The following is a 13,939-nucleotide window of genomic DNA, read 5'->3' as shown; positions in this document are numbered from 1 at the left end:
GGGCTTAAACCCTTGGAATGTATAAGTTTTATAACTTACTGGAAGAAGGGCTATACGTATAAATAGATTGTAAATTTGCATAACTGTAACAAGAGTAGGGCTACAAAACATGGCATAAAAACCATGTTCTTGACCAAGTAAAGAGAAGAATTTTGTTATACACAAAACAATAACATGACCGATATAAGCTTTAATTGGCCCTGTAGGGGAGAAAGGAAGCATTGCACCGGATTGTACAGAGGTTTGTTCACTTAGCGCCGAATATTATTTTAGCAAATTCTGCCAATTTAATTTGATGGAATTTCACTTTGCTTGATAAAAATCCTCTTGAGGTTCGCTGTATTCTCTGTTGACTGAATTAAAACTGCTTTTAGCCAAAGGGTTCCCAGCTATTTTCAAACGGGTCTCATGGCAACAGTGAGCTACATTTGAAAATAACTCCAGCAGAACGGTAGTAAAATGCTAACGGATCGGGCGCGAAATAGTCCATGTTTGAGAAAAAAACACTGCTATGGTAAAATCGGAGTTAGGGTAGTGTTTGGGCAGCTTTAGGACCGGGCATTTTCCCAGGTCTTTGTCAGGGATAAAATGAATTAAGAGAATACTTTTTGCAGTGTGTGAAATAGCCTAATTAGCAAATGTATTTAGAAATTTGGCTGATAACTGGACAGTAGCCAAATAGTGCGAAATTACAAAATGTGTGAATAACCAAATGGGTTTCAGGCAGTGTATAGGTATCACATTATGCTTTTCTTTGTTTTTTTTTGTCACCCCACCTCATTTTCTTAATGGAACAAAATTACCTTGTTAGTGTTTATTGATAACTTCTGTTTCACATTAATGTGTTTCAGTAATCCTGTGGTGCTCTCTAAAGAAAACAAAAATATATATTAAACAAGAAAAAAAAAACCTGTGTAACACTACAAAAACAGCCAAAGTATTATGCGTAAACTGACCTTTCTAGACAGTAGGCAGTCCCATGAGTTTATAGAAATGCCTCATCCATGTGAGCTTTGCATGCCATACATGAAGGACTGGATACGACCTGGGAAGGCTCTGAATGGGGCAATCTATGTAGTACTTACTATGTTTCAAATACTGTAAATTGTTTAGAATAATTTATTTTGCTTTACAAAGTATGTCACATATTGACTTTCATATTGTATTTTGGTAATAAACACTTTTTAAGAAAAAAAAACTGTGTGCGCGTTATTTTTAAACCGTATTTTCAATGCAGTCCGTCTGGTAATTTGGCACCATTTTCCGAAAATAAGTGGCAATGAGATTTATTAGCATGTAAAACTCAGATCATAAGTATATAAAGTACATTGCTATCAAAAAGTATGCATTTTAATTTTATTTTCTCTCTCTCCCTCTCGCGCGCTCTCTCCCCTCTGTCTTCCCCCCGTCTCTCTCGCTCTCTCCATATACTCCTGTAGCCCATTGGATGAAATATGGAAATTACAATACCAGCATGTAAATATTAGGTATGTTGTTGCCAATTGCAGTTTGGCACAAATAACGGTAACTGGTCTAATTACAATTTAACAGACCAGAGACCCAACTCTATTCTAAGCATTTTAGCTAATAGTGTGCAGATATAACCTGGGTTGCTATTACTGGCATCACACACTGGAAGATAAACTGAAGTTGACAGACGTACTTGTGCCAACTGGCAATACATAGTTACTTGGGTTAGCAGTATTAATTTAATGGCTAACCCTTATCAAATAATGTTTGCCTGGGGCATTACTTTGCAGATGTAGTATCTTTATTTTTAAAAGATGAACTTGATATTGGTATTTAACGGCCAAAACCTTGCCATTTGGATTCACGAGCATGATGCCCGGATACACGGGCATCACTATCTGAGTGATGAGTCGATTGGCATCATCTGTCCTGTTTTGCTAGATTTTTAGGACATTTAGCTATCATACCTTTTCATCAAAGCACATGTAAGATGGCTTTAATAAAAGAATATTAATCCAGCCACTAATTAGACATAAACGTAATCCGTTTTATGTATCGAATTCTGGACATTCCTTTTATTAAAGGGGACTGTCATATTCCATAAATTCGTACATTTCTATATCTCTATATTTCACAAATATGTGTTTGGGAAATTTGAAAATTAAATTTACTGTATAAATCCACACTTCTGTTTTTACTGCTACCCTAGAGTATTCACATGTTAGCTCCCTATCAAACATTAATATAAAATCTGCCTTTTTCTCAACGTATGGTGAGAGCTTAGAGATAAGAGAGGCAGAGACAATAAGGGTTCAAAGTAAGTGCAATGTGAATTTTAAAATTTAGGCCAAATTAGGAAATTTTTGAAAAAAAATCTCTTAAGTCAATTTGGCCATTTTGGCCTTTTTATTTAAAAAAAAAATCACTTTGAGTTCCCTGCAATCCTCACGTTAGTGAACACCACTGAATATTTTTTATTTTTCCTCCTGTGCAATATGTGCCCTAGCTGTGCCAGGACTGAACTTGATTGGAGGTCAATTGCTAAATGTTTAATTCACATTTAAAAGAAAATGGAGCATTGCATGAATTAAGGATAACCCGAATTATGGTGATTTTAAATTTCTATTCAGTGGTTTAAATCCCTGAGGAATTTCTACAGGATAATTGAAGGGTAACCATCTCTTCTCTAAATTCAATTATTAAATGCTATTAGATTGTAAGTTACGGTAGACTGGTGCAATGTGTTATTGGCACAAATCAGTTCTTAAAGGGTTTCTCCATGCACCATAACCACTTCACTTCTGTATGTGAAGCATTTCGCATGCAGAATTGAACCCCTCATTTGCGAAGGTGTTATTCAACCTTTGGCTGCGCCATTGGGGTGTCATTATCCTGCCCAAAACAAGAGTTCCAGGCTAGCTAATGACAATCCTGTGCATATTTGGCATTAGAGGAAGAGATGTAGCAGTTCCCTGACTTCAGTAATCCCAATAAACAAGGCCGCCATGAAAATCCTTGGGGCTCCTTACAAGCCGTGCCTCATTACACAGACTATCAGACAGAGATAGATGCACATACACAGATATACATTCCAGACAATCTCACATGATAAAGACACAATGGGGGTACACACAGTCACAGATGTACACAGCCAGACATACACACCCCAATGCATACTGCCAGGCACACACACAATACTAAACACACAATTGCACTGATACATATAAACAAACACCCTACTACGCATATTTACATTGCTGAACATACATTACTGTACTCTACACACAATGCTAAACACACATCCATCTACACACACACATTTCTATATACACTCCCCCCCCACCCCACCCCACCCCACCGTGAAGTATATTTTATTTAGCCACCCACTTTTTAAGCTACATTTGGAGCTGGAGGTTGGCTTCGTCAGCAGGTACAAACTCCTGGCTACTCTAACATGCTGCATGGCTTCCATGAGCTCTGGGAGGGAGTGATCTGACATTATTTCCTCCCAGCGCTGCCGCACAGGGGATAAGAGGGGGCAGGCAGTGCGGTCTATTAATGGGTCTGGTCTCCTGAAGTACCGCAATGCTGTCTGTTCTATGTGGGTTCCTTACATGAGTAATGGCCGTCAGCTCCTGATGGCGGCTCATCCAAAATAAAATAAAAACTATTCTAAAGTACAATTGGCTTTATTGGGGGGGGCAAGTAAATGCTGTTGGACCAGTCTGCAAACATTTCTAGTGAACTCTGGTCATACAACACAATTTTCTAAGAGTCCTACCTACGGTCCAGCACTGTTACAAGGCTATGAAATGTTTCCGATTTGTGTTTTGTATAGTGAACACTGTCATTTATTACAAAAGTAGAAAACTCTGGGTCAACTCTGTCTTTGGATTGATTACGTAGTCTGTAACATATTTCGAGCTGACTATTTAATTACATGTTGCAAATAAAAATAAATAAATATGCACATTTAAATAACGTTTTTATTATCACTCCAATGGCAATTAAAGTGTAAGCTCATCCCGCCGAAAGGCGGAGGATGTGAACAATGGCACGTGAAAATGTTTCTATGATACCCTTCCCTTACTTCTCTTCTGTACCCCTATTGCTGATTCACGGAAAATAAAAGTTGTCAAATAAAAAAAAAAAAAGTGTAAGCTCATCTGCCATGTTAAGGTAAAACCAGCTAAAAGGTAAAATCTCTGAGACCGGGAAGGATCATTTTCTGAATCCCTATACAATTATTAACCCTTAATAAGTAACGCATGGGTTGCGCGGCAGCACTGTAACATGGCTGTGTAATACAAAAGCTAATTCATCATGCTCCCAGTTCATAAAACCGTCTGAAAAGAGAAATGCTTTGAGCATCACCATCGCCCCTGCCCAGCGTCTCTCCCAGAATTCTGTTCTGAAGATTTTGAGAAAGCGGATGTGCAGGGGGCAGAAAGAAACCGCGCTAGAGAGGTAACTTTGCAGTTACACCATTCGTGGTCGAATTAAGCCCTAAAGGTAAGTCTGCACCATAACAACTTAATTTGATGAAGTTTTTATGGTGCCCAAACTGTTCATTTAACTCTCTTGTCCAGAAAAGTGAAATTCAATGTGAATTGCTGACCATTCACATTTTAGTGTATAACTCTGTGAGAGAAAAAAAAAAAGATTTTTCCAGTAAAAGCTTACCTGCCAACATTTCAATTGGACAGAGGGACACTTTAAAGGGAAACTTTATGCTAGGATTACAAAAAATTAATTCCTAGCACTGTAGAACCCCTGAATTCCCACCTTCGCCAACTTTGGGGACCTAATGCGCATGCACGGCGAGCACCACAATTGCATTAGGACAACCCCACAGGAAACATTGAATCAATGCTTTTTCTCTGGGGTTTTTCCCGGACGCTGGATGTCCTCGCGAGGAAATCCAGCGTCAGGTGACGAAATGTCGCATAAAGGCCCGGAATCGCCTCTAGTGGCTGTCTGGTATGAGTGGCAGGAACACTGCACCCAGACCACTTCAATAAGATGAAGTGGTCTGGGTGCCTATAGTGTCCCTTTAATTTTAGTGGTGGTAGTGAAGTGTGAGTGGAGCTGTTCTAATACATTTTAGGTGACTTATAACAATTTATTGCAAATAAAATGTAATTTAGAACCAGGACAATATGTCCTATTTACAAAGACTGATTTCTAAACACATTTATTGTAGTTTAAAGACACATTGCTGGGAGTAATTTTGCTGTGGAGCTCTGTTCTACACTCAGATACACCAACAATATGGAGCTCCTGGGACAGAGGGATTTGGTCCAAAAATTGGGACTGTTTTTTTTTTTTTTGTAAACAGGGACCCTTGGGAGCTCTGATTGATCTATAGACCATGTAGTAATTGTATAAGTGAGCTCCCTGATCCATGGTAAAGGCTAGGAGCAAATTCTATTAATTATAACAGTATTGAGAATAAGAGCCCTGCCGGTCCAGGCAGTGTATGGCAGGCAGGAGGGAGTCCCCCGCAGTAAGCACACACCGAGCTGTCTGACTCCGGCCCCGGCTCGGCTCTCACTGCCCCGGCACCTCCTGCTCCCCACCACCGGACAGCCTGGCCCCTCCGACGGCGCTGGGCCTGGGATATACCGCGGTCTGGGCCTAGAGTGGGGACCAGAGCAAGCAGCTCGCGCTGCCCGACGTTCTATCGCCCTGTCCCCGGGCTGGAATCAGGAGAGCCCGCTGGTGAGTAGGCCGCACTAACCTCCAGCCACATCCAGCGCCGGGATCAGTGTATACTGTGGGCAGGGAGCCAGACATACCCCGGGGAGATTGGGAGGGTTTTACACCCCATCTAATGGAGGCACGCTTAATGAGTGGAGATATATATACACCCCCCCCAGAGTGCAATATATATACACTGAGAGTACAATGAATGGAGATATATATATACACCCCCCCAGAGTGCAATATATATACACTGAGAGTACGAGTGGAGAGATATATAAATACACATACACTGAGAGTGCAATAAATGGAGATATATACACTGAGAGTGCAATAAATGGAGATATATACACTGAGAGTGCAATAAATGGAGATATATACACTGAGAGTGCAATAAATGGAGATATATACACTGAGAGTGCAATAAATGGAGATACATACACTGAGAGTGCAATGAATGTGTGTGTGTATGTGTGCATATATATATATATATATATATATATATATATATATATATATATATATATATATACACACACATACACTGAGCGTGCAATGAATGGAGATGTATATACACTGAGCGTGCAATGAATGGAGATGTATATACACTGAGCGTGCAATGAATGGAGATGTGTATACACTGAGCGTGCAATGAATGGAGATGTATATATATACTGAGAGTGCAATGTGAGGAGATGTACGTGTGTGTGTGTGTGTATATATACTGAGAGTGCAATGTGTGTTGATGTACGTTTATAAATCATATAATCCCACTCTGTGTATAATTTATATAATCCCTATAAGCATATCCTGTAATTCACACACACATTTTTATATATATATATATTTGTGCTCGGAATCACTATTATGTAAATGGAATGTAGAGAAGGAGCAACGTACGAGTAGGCCTGTAAAAAAGAGGGCCCACAAAGAGAAATGTGTAAAGGAGGGTGTAGGTGGGTGGGGTCAACACAACTTGAACGGCAAAGGTAAGTAGGGGGGTAGGGTTTATATAAGGTCATAACTCCTCCCACAAATTCAGGCCAATTTGCCTTTCAACTTGTGCTCGGAATCTCTATTGTGTTAACAGAATGTAGAGAAGGAGCAAAGTTGGTTGAGGTGTGCCGAAACCAATGTACGAGTAGGCCTGTAAAAAAGAGGGCAAAAAGAGGGATGTAGGAGTTGTATATTGAGGATTTCCCGCGTCCCAGCCTCTTAATGATGTGTACCGGGGTGTTAGTGCTAGAGGCTGATGATGCTGCGCCGATGCAAAATGAGTGACCAGAGAAGGAGGCTGGGTTGTAGCCTAACCTAGACAATACAATTCTGATGTGTGACATAAATTTAGCTTTGGTAAGTGGGTGTCCTTGGAGTATAAGTAGTGGAGTATCTGGTGAATGCGTGAGGTGAGAAAGCAGGAGCATATCCAGAACATGTACAGGGCACCACAAATTCTCGGTAGGAAAGAGGGGAATGATAGTGGGATAGGCAGAGTGATTAGTCTTGGTAGAATGCAAAGAGAGTACAAAATGGTCGTCTACTCTCTTTTAGTAAGAAAGTTTGAGGCATCGTACTGTGTCTCCTTGACGTACCACTGTGAACTCTCTAGGTCTGAGGAACCCATAAAAGGCCAAAAAAATGGCAGATTTCATGACTAAATTGGTATTGTGGTCAAACAGGGATTTGTCCAATAACTTGCTTAGGAGCCGGAATATTGGACCGTCTATTGGTAGCCTAGTCGTACTAGGAGAGACTAAGACCTTGAAAATACCTTTCATGATTTTCTTAATGTGGTAGGAAGACAGAAAAGGAGCGTGGTTAGGGAAGTTAGTGAGGATGTGGTGGTGTATTCCGGTTAGGTAGAGTTTGATGGTATTATAAGAGAGTTTAAGGTGTAAATGGACATAAACTCGGCTGTGAATTTGGTAAAGATAGTCAGTGCCCTAGCGTAAGAGATAGTGGTGTTGGGAGACAGTGCTTGGTGCGTGGAGTAATAGTTTGTTTAAACCAGGGTTAGCCGTAGGAATGATGGCGTCCTGGCTGATTGAAGGTGTGCCGGAGGGGGAGCCCGGCCGGAGACCTGTAATTTTAAGAGCATAAAAGAGTGTTAGCAGCTGAGTAGAGGAGGTGTAGAGAATGAGGTCTAAGATATATCTATATTGATTAAGCATGCACCCCTACATGCTGGAATAGTAGAATGTAGGCAAATTACATCACAATTATACATTGGTATGACTGAAACTATTCCATGAACTGGAGGAAAAGAAGGATACAAAAATGTCAAATCACACTTTATTACTTGGTGTGCAAGTAAGCAGCACCCCGAGATGAGTAAGGTTGCGAAGAGAAAGTGCCATTGACTGGACGTGGTGTCGACGTATAATTAAATGTGTGCGGAACCAGCTTATTTGTTCGGTGTCAGGCGGGTTGGGCACATGGACTTGGTGTGTGCTCTGAAACATATGGAGCAGATGTGCAACAACCTGCATGCGCTGTAGCTGCATATGCCAGTGTTAAAGTTATTGCACACCTGCGCCTTGCCCAAGAAGGTGATGGGCCTGCCCAGCTTGTCTCTCTGGACACCTTCCTGTCTAGGGAGTGGGGTGAGGAAGTGGTGGGGTGAAAAAGTGGACGTGGAAGGGTCTGCATCCCCAGGGCATAGATCGGTGGAGTGTGAAGTGGAACCACAAGAGACACAAGATGGGGGCCTCAGACCAGCAAAATTACGGCAGAATAACTCAGTATCTATCTGACACCAATCGATTCTGATATTGAATTGTGTCAGATGAGTAGCTGCCTTGGCCGAAACGGATTTGTGGTAATCGTAAAATGAGGACCCTCCATATTTGATGCCCAAATCAACCACCTTGTGCATATATAAATCAAGCTCTTCTCTCCTATGAGGGTACACCATGCAGATAACATCGCGATAAGTGCCGAACGCGATAACAAACTGTGGAATGGTGAGTTTTTTATTCACACGTGGGTCTCTGGCTCTTAAGACTACGGAAATGTCCCCGTAGTTGTAAGCTCTATTCTCTAAGACGTCTTGGGAGGCTATGAGGAGGGACATTAAATTGACGTATTTTCCATCAAGAATATCTTTCTTGATAGAAGCCGGAACAGAGTGGGCTGGTGAGGTGTGGGGAGTGGGAGTGGGAGTGGTAGTGGCTGGTGGGGGAGGGGAAATGAGGGGTATGGCAGTCAGAGCAGTCGAGGTTACCGGTGTAGGGACTGCTGGGGCTGTTAAGTCACCTGGAGTAGCTATGGCTGATTCCACCTTCAGCAACCTGCTGTTAATGGATTGCAGATTGGCCAGTATAGCCGCCAGAGTTTCCTGGGTGGAATCAGAAAAGCCAACTGAAGGCCCTTGTGTACTGGTGCTGGGCCTTGGTTCGTAGGCCTGAGTCGTCAGTAGTTTATAAAGTTCTGCTTTCCTGGCGGTGGCTGGAAAGGGAATTCCCTTGAGCCTAAGTTCAGCCGATATTTTAGGAATGGTCCAATATCTTAGGGATCTGGGAGTAGAAGTGATGTAGATTAATTTAGAAATAAACAAATATGTTTAAATGTCTATCTGTTCCTGTCCAAATCTGAGATGATTAAATTGCGTATACGCAGAAGTAAGCTCACACTGACACATGGAGTTCAGGTTAAAAGCACTTCAGAAAATTTAATGCAATCTGGTTGGAAAACAGTTATGCAGGCCTTTTTAAATGCAAAATGACATCATCATTGAATATCAGATAATAACAAATAAACATCATTAATTGGATTAAATGTTATGTGACTATATCAGTGTCCACCCATCAATATTATTAATTGGATCAAAAACTAAGTGGTTAGCTTCGTGTCCACCCACCAAGAGGTGGTATTATTTTGGACACGGGTGGGGACAAGGGGGTCTTGAGCGTCATTTTACACGGTCGGTGATGTCAGATCTCGTGGTCAGGTGCAAGGTCTCTTATGAATAGAACATTTCATTACTACAGTGTTCTCATGGCCTTCAATTTATACTATGTTGCGAGTTAGGGGAATTTCAGCAGTTCCTGGGTTAGTCATATCTTTATGGAAAAATACAGTCTTTGTCTATTGTGTTAGATGTGCTGAGCAATTCTGTCATGTAATGTAGTTTTCATATGGAGAAGTCAGGTTATGAGGACAAAATGGAGGATTTGTCACAGCATCAGGTTAAAATGGAGTTAGTGCAATAATTCAATACAAGTACAATAAAGACTTTTTAATAATTCTACATCAGAAGGAGTGAGGGATTCCACCGGAGACCCAGGCCTGGCTGGTGTGCTGGGTATATCATCTGATGGGGGATCGATGATTGGTTCTTGCGACATCCTGAAAGGAATAATGATATGGATAAGTAGCGTATAGTGGAGGTGGGATGAAACCTCCGGAGAACTGGCCTGCTAGCTAATGCCGAAGCGAAGAATTAAAATTTTTGAACCAAGTGACATATGAGGCCCTGCTATTACCAAGCGGCGGTGAGAGGCTCTACCTATTTGGGCCAAGGGGGATTTGGGGATTTTGTGGCCACCAGAAGGAGGTGGCAGGATGTCAGCCTCTCGGTGACTGTAAGAGATTCAAAACGTGTGGCCGTGACATGGGAAGCCCTGACTGTAGCCCTAAAGAAGAGCGAGCGAGGTGGCTTGCTATGATTTGGTTGTGGGGCTGAACCTCCGTGTATGAGGGGTATGAGGGGTGTAGACCTCGCGGACCGTAGTATTATTGGGGGAAGCTAGGGCCAGCACCTAACCCTGAAAGCCAGTTCTCTACCCTGACGGGGGCTTGTCTCTTGCAGGAAGTATTAGTTCTGTATATAGGAAAGTGTTAGTTCTGTATATAGGAAATTGTTCAGGCGACTTCAATATATAGGTCTATATATACTTTGTATAATCAGGTCCAGTCCAGGAACCTAGGGGTAAGAAAGATGCTAGTAGGCCAGAGGCGTGCAATTGGTAATCCAAGTGTAAAAATGTAGAACGTATGGAATGGTGTGAAACAGAAACACTGTATCATAAACGCTCGTGTAATGAGAGAGACCTGAACGTAGGTTCAAATTTTTTTTTGAGACAAGCCCCTGGGATACCAGGACTGAGCAATGTTATTTGACAGATATGCAGGTGAAGTGAGGCCTTAGAAGGACGTAATAGTAGTGAGTAAGATTAGGGATACCTACTACTGGAACGTCGGGAACCAGGTAGACTGATGGACGTTGAAGACGTAGTGAATGGTGCAGGTCTACGTAAAGATATGTAGAAATTAGAACAGAATTTAACATTTAATATAATAGTAACCTGGAGAGTGAGTCATCTTTTAACCTGATGTGTTTAAAGTTTTGAGCCCATTTGGAGGTCGGAGGGTATTGTAAAAAAGGCCGTGGAGGCTGAAATGAGGCCTCAGGAGAAACGTAACATTTTTTAACCTTATTTACCTGATACCGTGGTACTGGATACTGGAGCCACCTCCTGGAGTCTTCTTGACAGAATAAGTAGTACAACCTAAAACATTTTTAAAATTAAGGAACCTGAGTATAGTATTACAATTAACAGGGATTTAAAATAAAACTACTGGAAAAGTGAGCGTGGAGTTTGATAATTTTAAGAGGTTTTTGTGGGGCTAGGCCCTGCAACCGTAAAGGGGAAACTGTTCCTTTAAGAGAAAAACGCCTGGAATATATACATAATTTAAATGTGACAGTGTGGTGAAGTGATGACATTTAGAATAAGGAAAAATGTAGGTAGTGTCGTGAACATAAATAAAATCATACATAGAGGAACATACTTCAATATAAACTTTTATAAAATGCATAGAACCTTATGCATTCGTCTACCGAACGTGTAAGAGAGATATACTATGACCGGTGGTTTAGATTAATGAAAAATAAATGTTTCGTGACCCAGCCATTCTTATGTGTTTCGTCTAACGAAAGTGAGAAACAGGCGAACGTAAGGTGAGTATAAGCGTACGTAAGAGAGAACGAAATTCGTGTGTACAATGCGGTCGGCTAAAAATTGCCCGAACGCAGAAGTACATGAACGGTGGATTAAATGAACGGGTAAGTAATAGATCTAGGGAGCCTATCCCTGCGTTTTTAGGCCCGAACGTGGGAAATAGCCGAACGCTATTCCCCACGTTTAAGCTTACGTTTGCGTGCCGGCCTTGTGACCGGCAGCCGGGTAGCGAGTCGGGAAAGCCGTGGGGCAGCCGGTGGATGAGCCCGGAAGTCTGCGGTAGGTGCTGCTGGAGGGAGACTGCTTGCTTGCTGCAGAATTTTGGCGGGAACGCTGACAGGAAATGCAGGTAACTATGGTGACAGTCAACACAGCTTGAACGGCAAAGGTAAGTAAGGGGGTAGGGTTTATATAGGGTCATAACTCCTCCCACAAATTCAGGCCAATTGGCCTTCCAATATATATATATATATATATATATATATATATATATATATATATATATATATATATATATATATATAAAATTAAGTCTATCAACGTGTGTGTATATATTCTACTATTTTAGTGTACAACAGATAGGTAACATACAATTTTATGAGTGCATCATGTTTGGTATGTCTTTTTTTTTTTTTTTCATTCTGCAATATTATTGAACTCTTGGTTTTAGTCTCAATGTTTCCCTAGCAAATCGTATCATTTAGGTAAAAAAAAAGGTTAGTTGGAGTATTCTAGCAGTCCAGCTGGTTTTTTTTTTTCAATTAATTTGTATTTTTTTTTGTTTTGTGTCTCTTCCCCTTTTTGTTTTACACAATTCTGTTTTTTTTTTTTTTATTTCTTTTATTATAGTCTACAATTGCAGGACAAAAAACTGCACAGATAAATTCTGTGTATCTATATTTTATGTTCGAGCCTCCTCCCATTCTATGTCTGCGTGTACAATCTGTGTGTTTGCTTTATTACTCATAGCTGTACTGTGACTCTTCTCTTTTCAGTATGTGTTGTATATCTGGGTACAATATTCAATGTATATTTTAGGCCTTTGACTCATCAGGTGTGGGAATCACTATTACTTCTGTGGAGGTTTGAATGAGTATATATTTTTTTTTATTTATTTTTTCCTATACAGACTAAGTTAAGAAATAATATGCAAGAAACATTATTACAATGACAACCGTTAGACAGCGAAAGCGGGTAAACTCCTCCGACACAAGTCACCAGGGACTTCAGGCTGAGAAACACACCAGGCAACATGTGAAGGGACATTCCGGTAAGGAGTTGGTGCGATGCTGACACAATCTCAGACATTATGTCTATACAGAGAGCATTGCCACAAGTTCAATTATCTAATATTCAAAGGCCCACCTACATAAGACAGACCATGGCACCACACATACTCCTTAAAGGACCGCTATAGGCACCCAGACCACTTCAGCTCAATGAAGTGATCTGGGTGCCAGGTCCCCCTAGTTTTAACCCTGCAGCTGAAAACATAGCCGTTTCAGAGAAATGGCTATGTTTCCATTGCAGGGTTAATCCAGCCTCTAGTGGCTGTCTCCCTGAAAGCCACTAGAGGCCACTTCCACGAATCTCACTGTAAAAATCACATTGAACTCACGCAGCGTGAGTTCAGATCCCCATAGGAAAGCACTGAGTAATTATTTCCAGTGGGCGGTTTAAAAAGTGTTTGGCTCTGGCCGCGCATGATCATTCAGCTTTACTCGGGAGCTGATGTCGGCAGGGGGAGGAGAGGTCACCAGCGCCGAAGGAGCCCGGCACTGGATTAAGCTAAGTGGCGGAATGGGATTCAGCTCAGCGGGAGGGGGGCCACGAGGAAGGGGGAGAAACTAATAACCCTATAGTGCCAGGAAAACAGGTTTATTTTCCTGGCACTATAGTGCTCCTTTAACTACAATTTCTATGATCCTCATACAAATTCTAAACTGGCAAAACGTCATGGGAAGTTGTGTTAAGCGATATCTGGCTTTCCAAGGCCATCTACCGCTAGAATAGATATTACACAAGGAGTATACTGTCAAGAATCTCCACATCTGGAGTGGAAGTACATCTCCCTCAGTACTTTGGCAGGCTATTTGATGGCAAATCCTGCGTTACTGTATCACTGGTGACATTTTAAAAGGGGAAGGCACAGCAAACCTCTACAAAGCATTCATTTAATCCCATTGTACAGCGCTACAGAATTTGCTGGTGCTATATAAATAATACATCTCTTACAGTCACCGAGAGGCCGACAATAATAATAATAATTCGGATTCCACTAAAATCCTGTTAACAGGTCCTTG

General features: G+C 41.4%; 1 protein-coding gene across 2 annotated transcripts in view; it reads left to right on the top strand.

Moving 5' to 3' along the window:
- Positions 1-5,444: 5,444 nt before the first annotated feature.
- DPY19L3 (dpy-19 like C-mannosyltransferase 3) overlaps positions 5,445-13,939 on the top strand; it is a 32,253-nt gene continuing 23,758 nt past the window's right edge. Inside the window, exons 1-2 of one of the 2 annotated variants that reach the window (XM_063437457.1) lie at positions 5,445-5,691; positions 12,766-12,906. In XM_063437457.1, the coding sequence (XP_063293527.1) occupies positions 12,804-12,906 (103 nt within the window). In that variant the 5' untranslated portion in view covers positions 5,445-5,691; positions 12,766-12,803. The remainder of the gene's footprint in view (positions 5,692-12,765; positions 12,907-13,939) is intronic. The other variant, XM_063437458.1, reaches the window with a different exon arrangement.

This window comes from Pelobates fuscus, chromosome 12 (genome assembly GCF_036172605.1).
Source record: "Pelobates fuscus isolate aPelFus1 chromosome 12, aPelFus1.pri, whole genome shotgun sequence".
NCBI classification, from domain to species: domain Eukaryota; kingdom Metazoa; phylum Chordata; class Amphibia; order Anura; family Pelobatidae; genus Pelobates; species Pelobates fuscus.
Note: the sequence above shows the minus strand (reverse complement) of the source record. Positions and strands in the feature narration are given on the sequence as shown.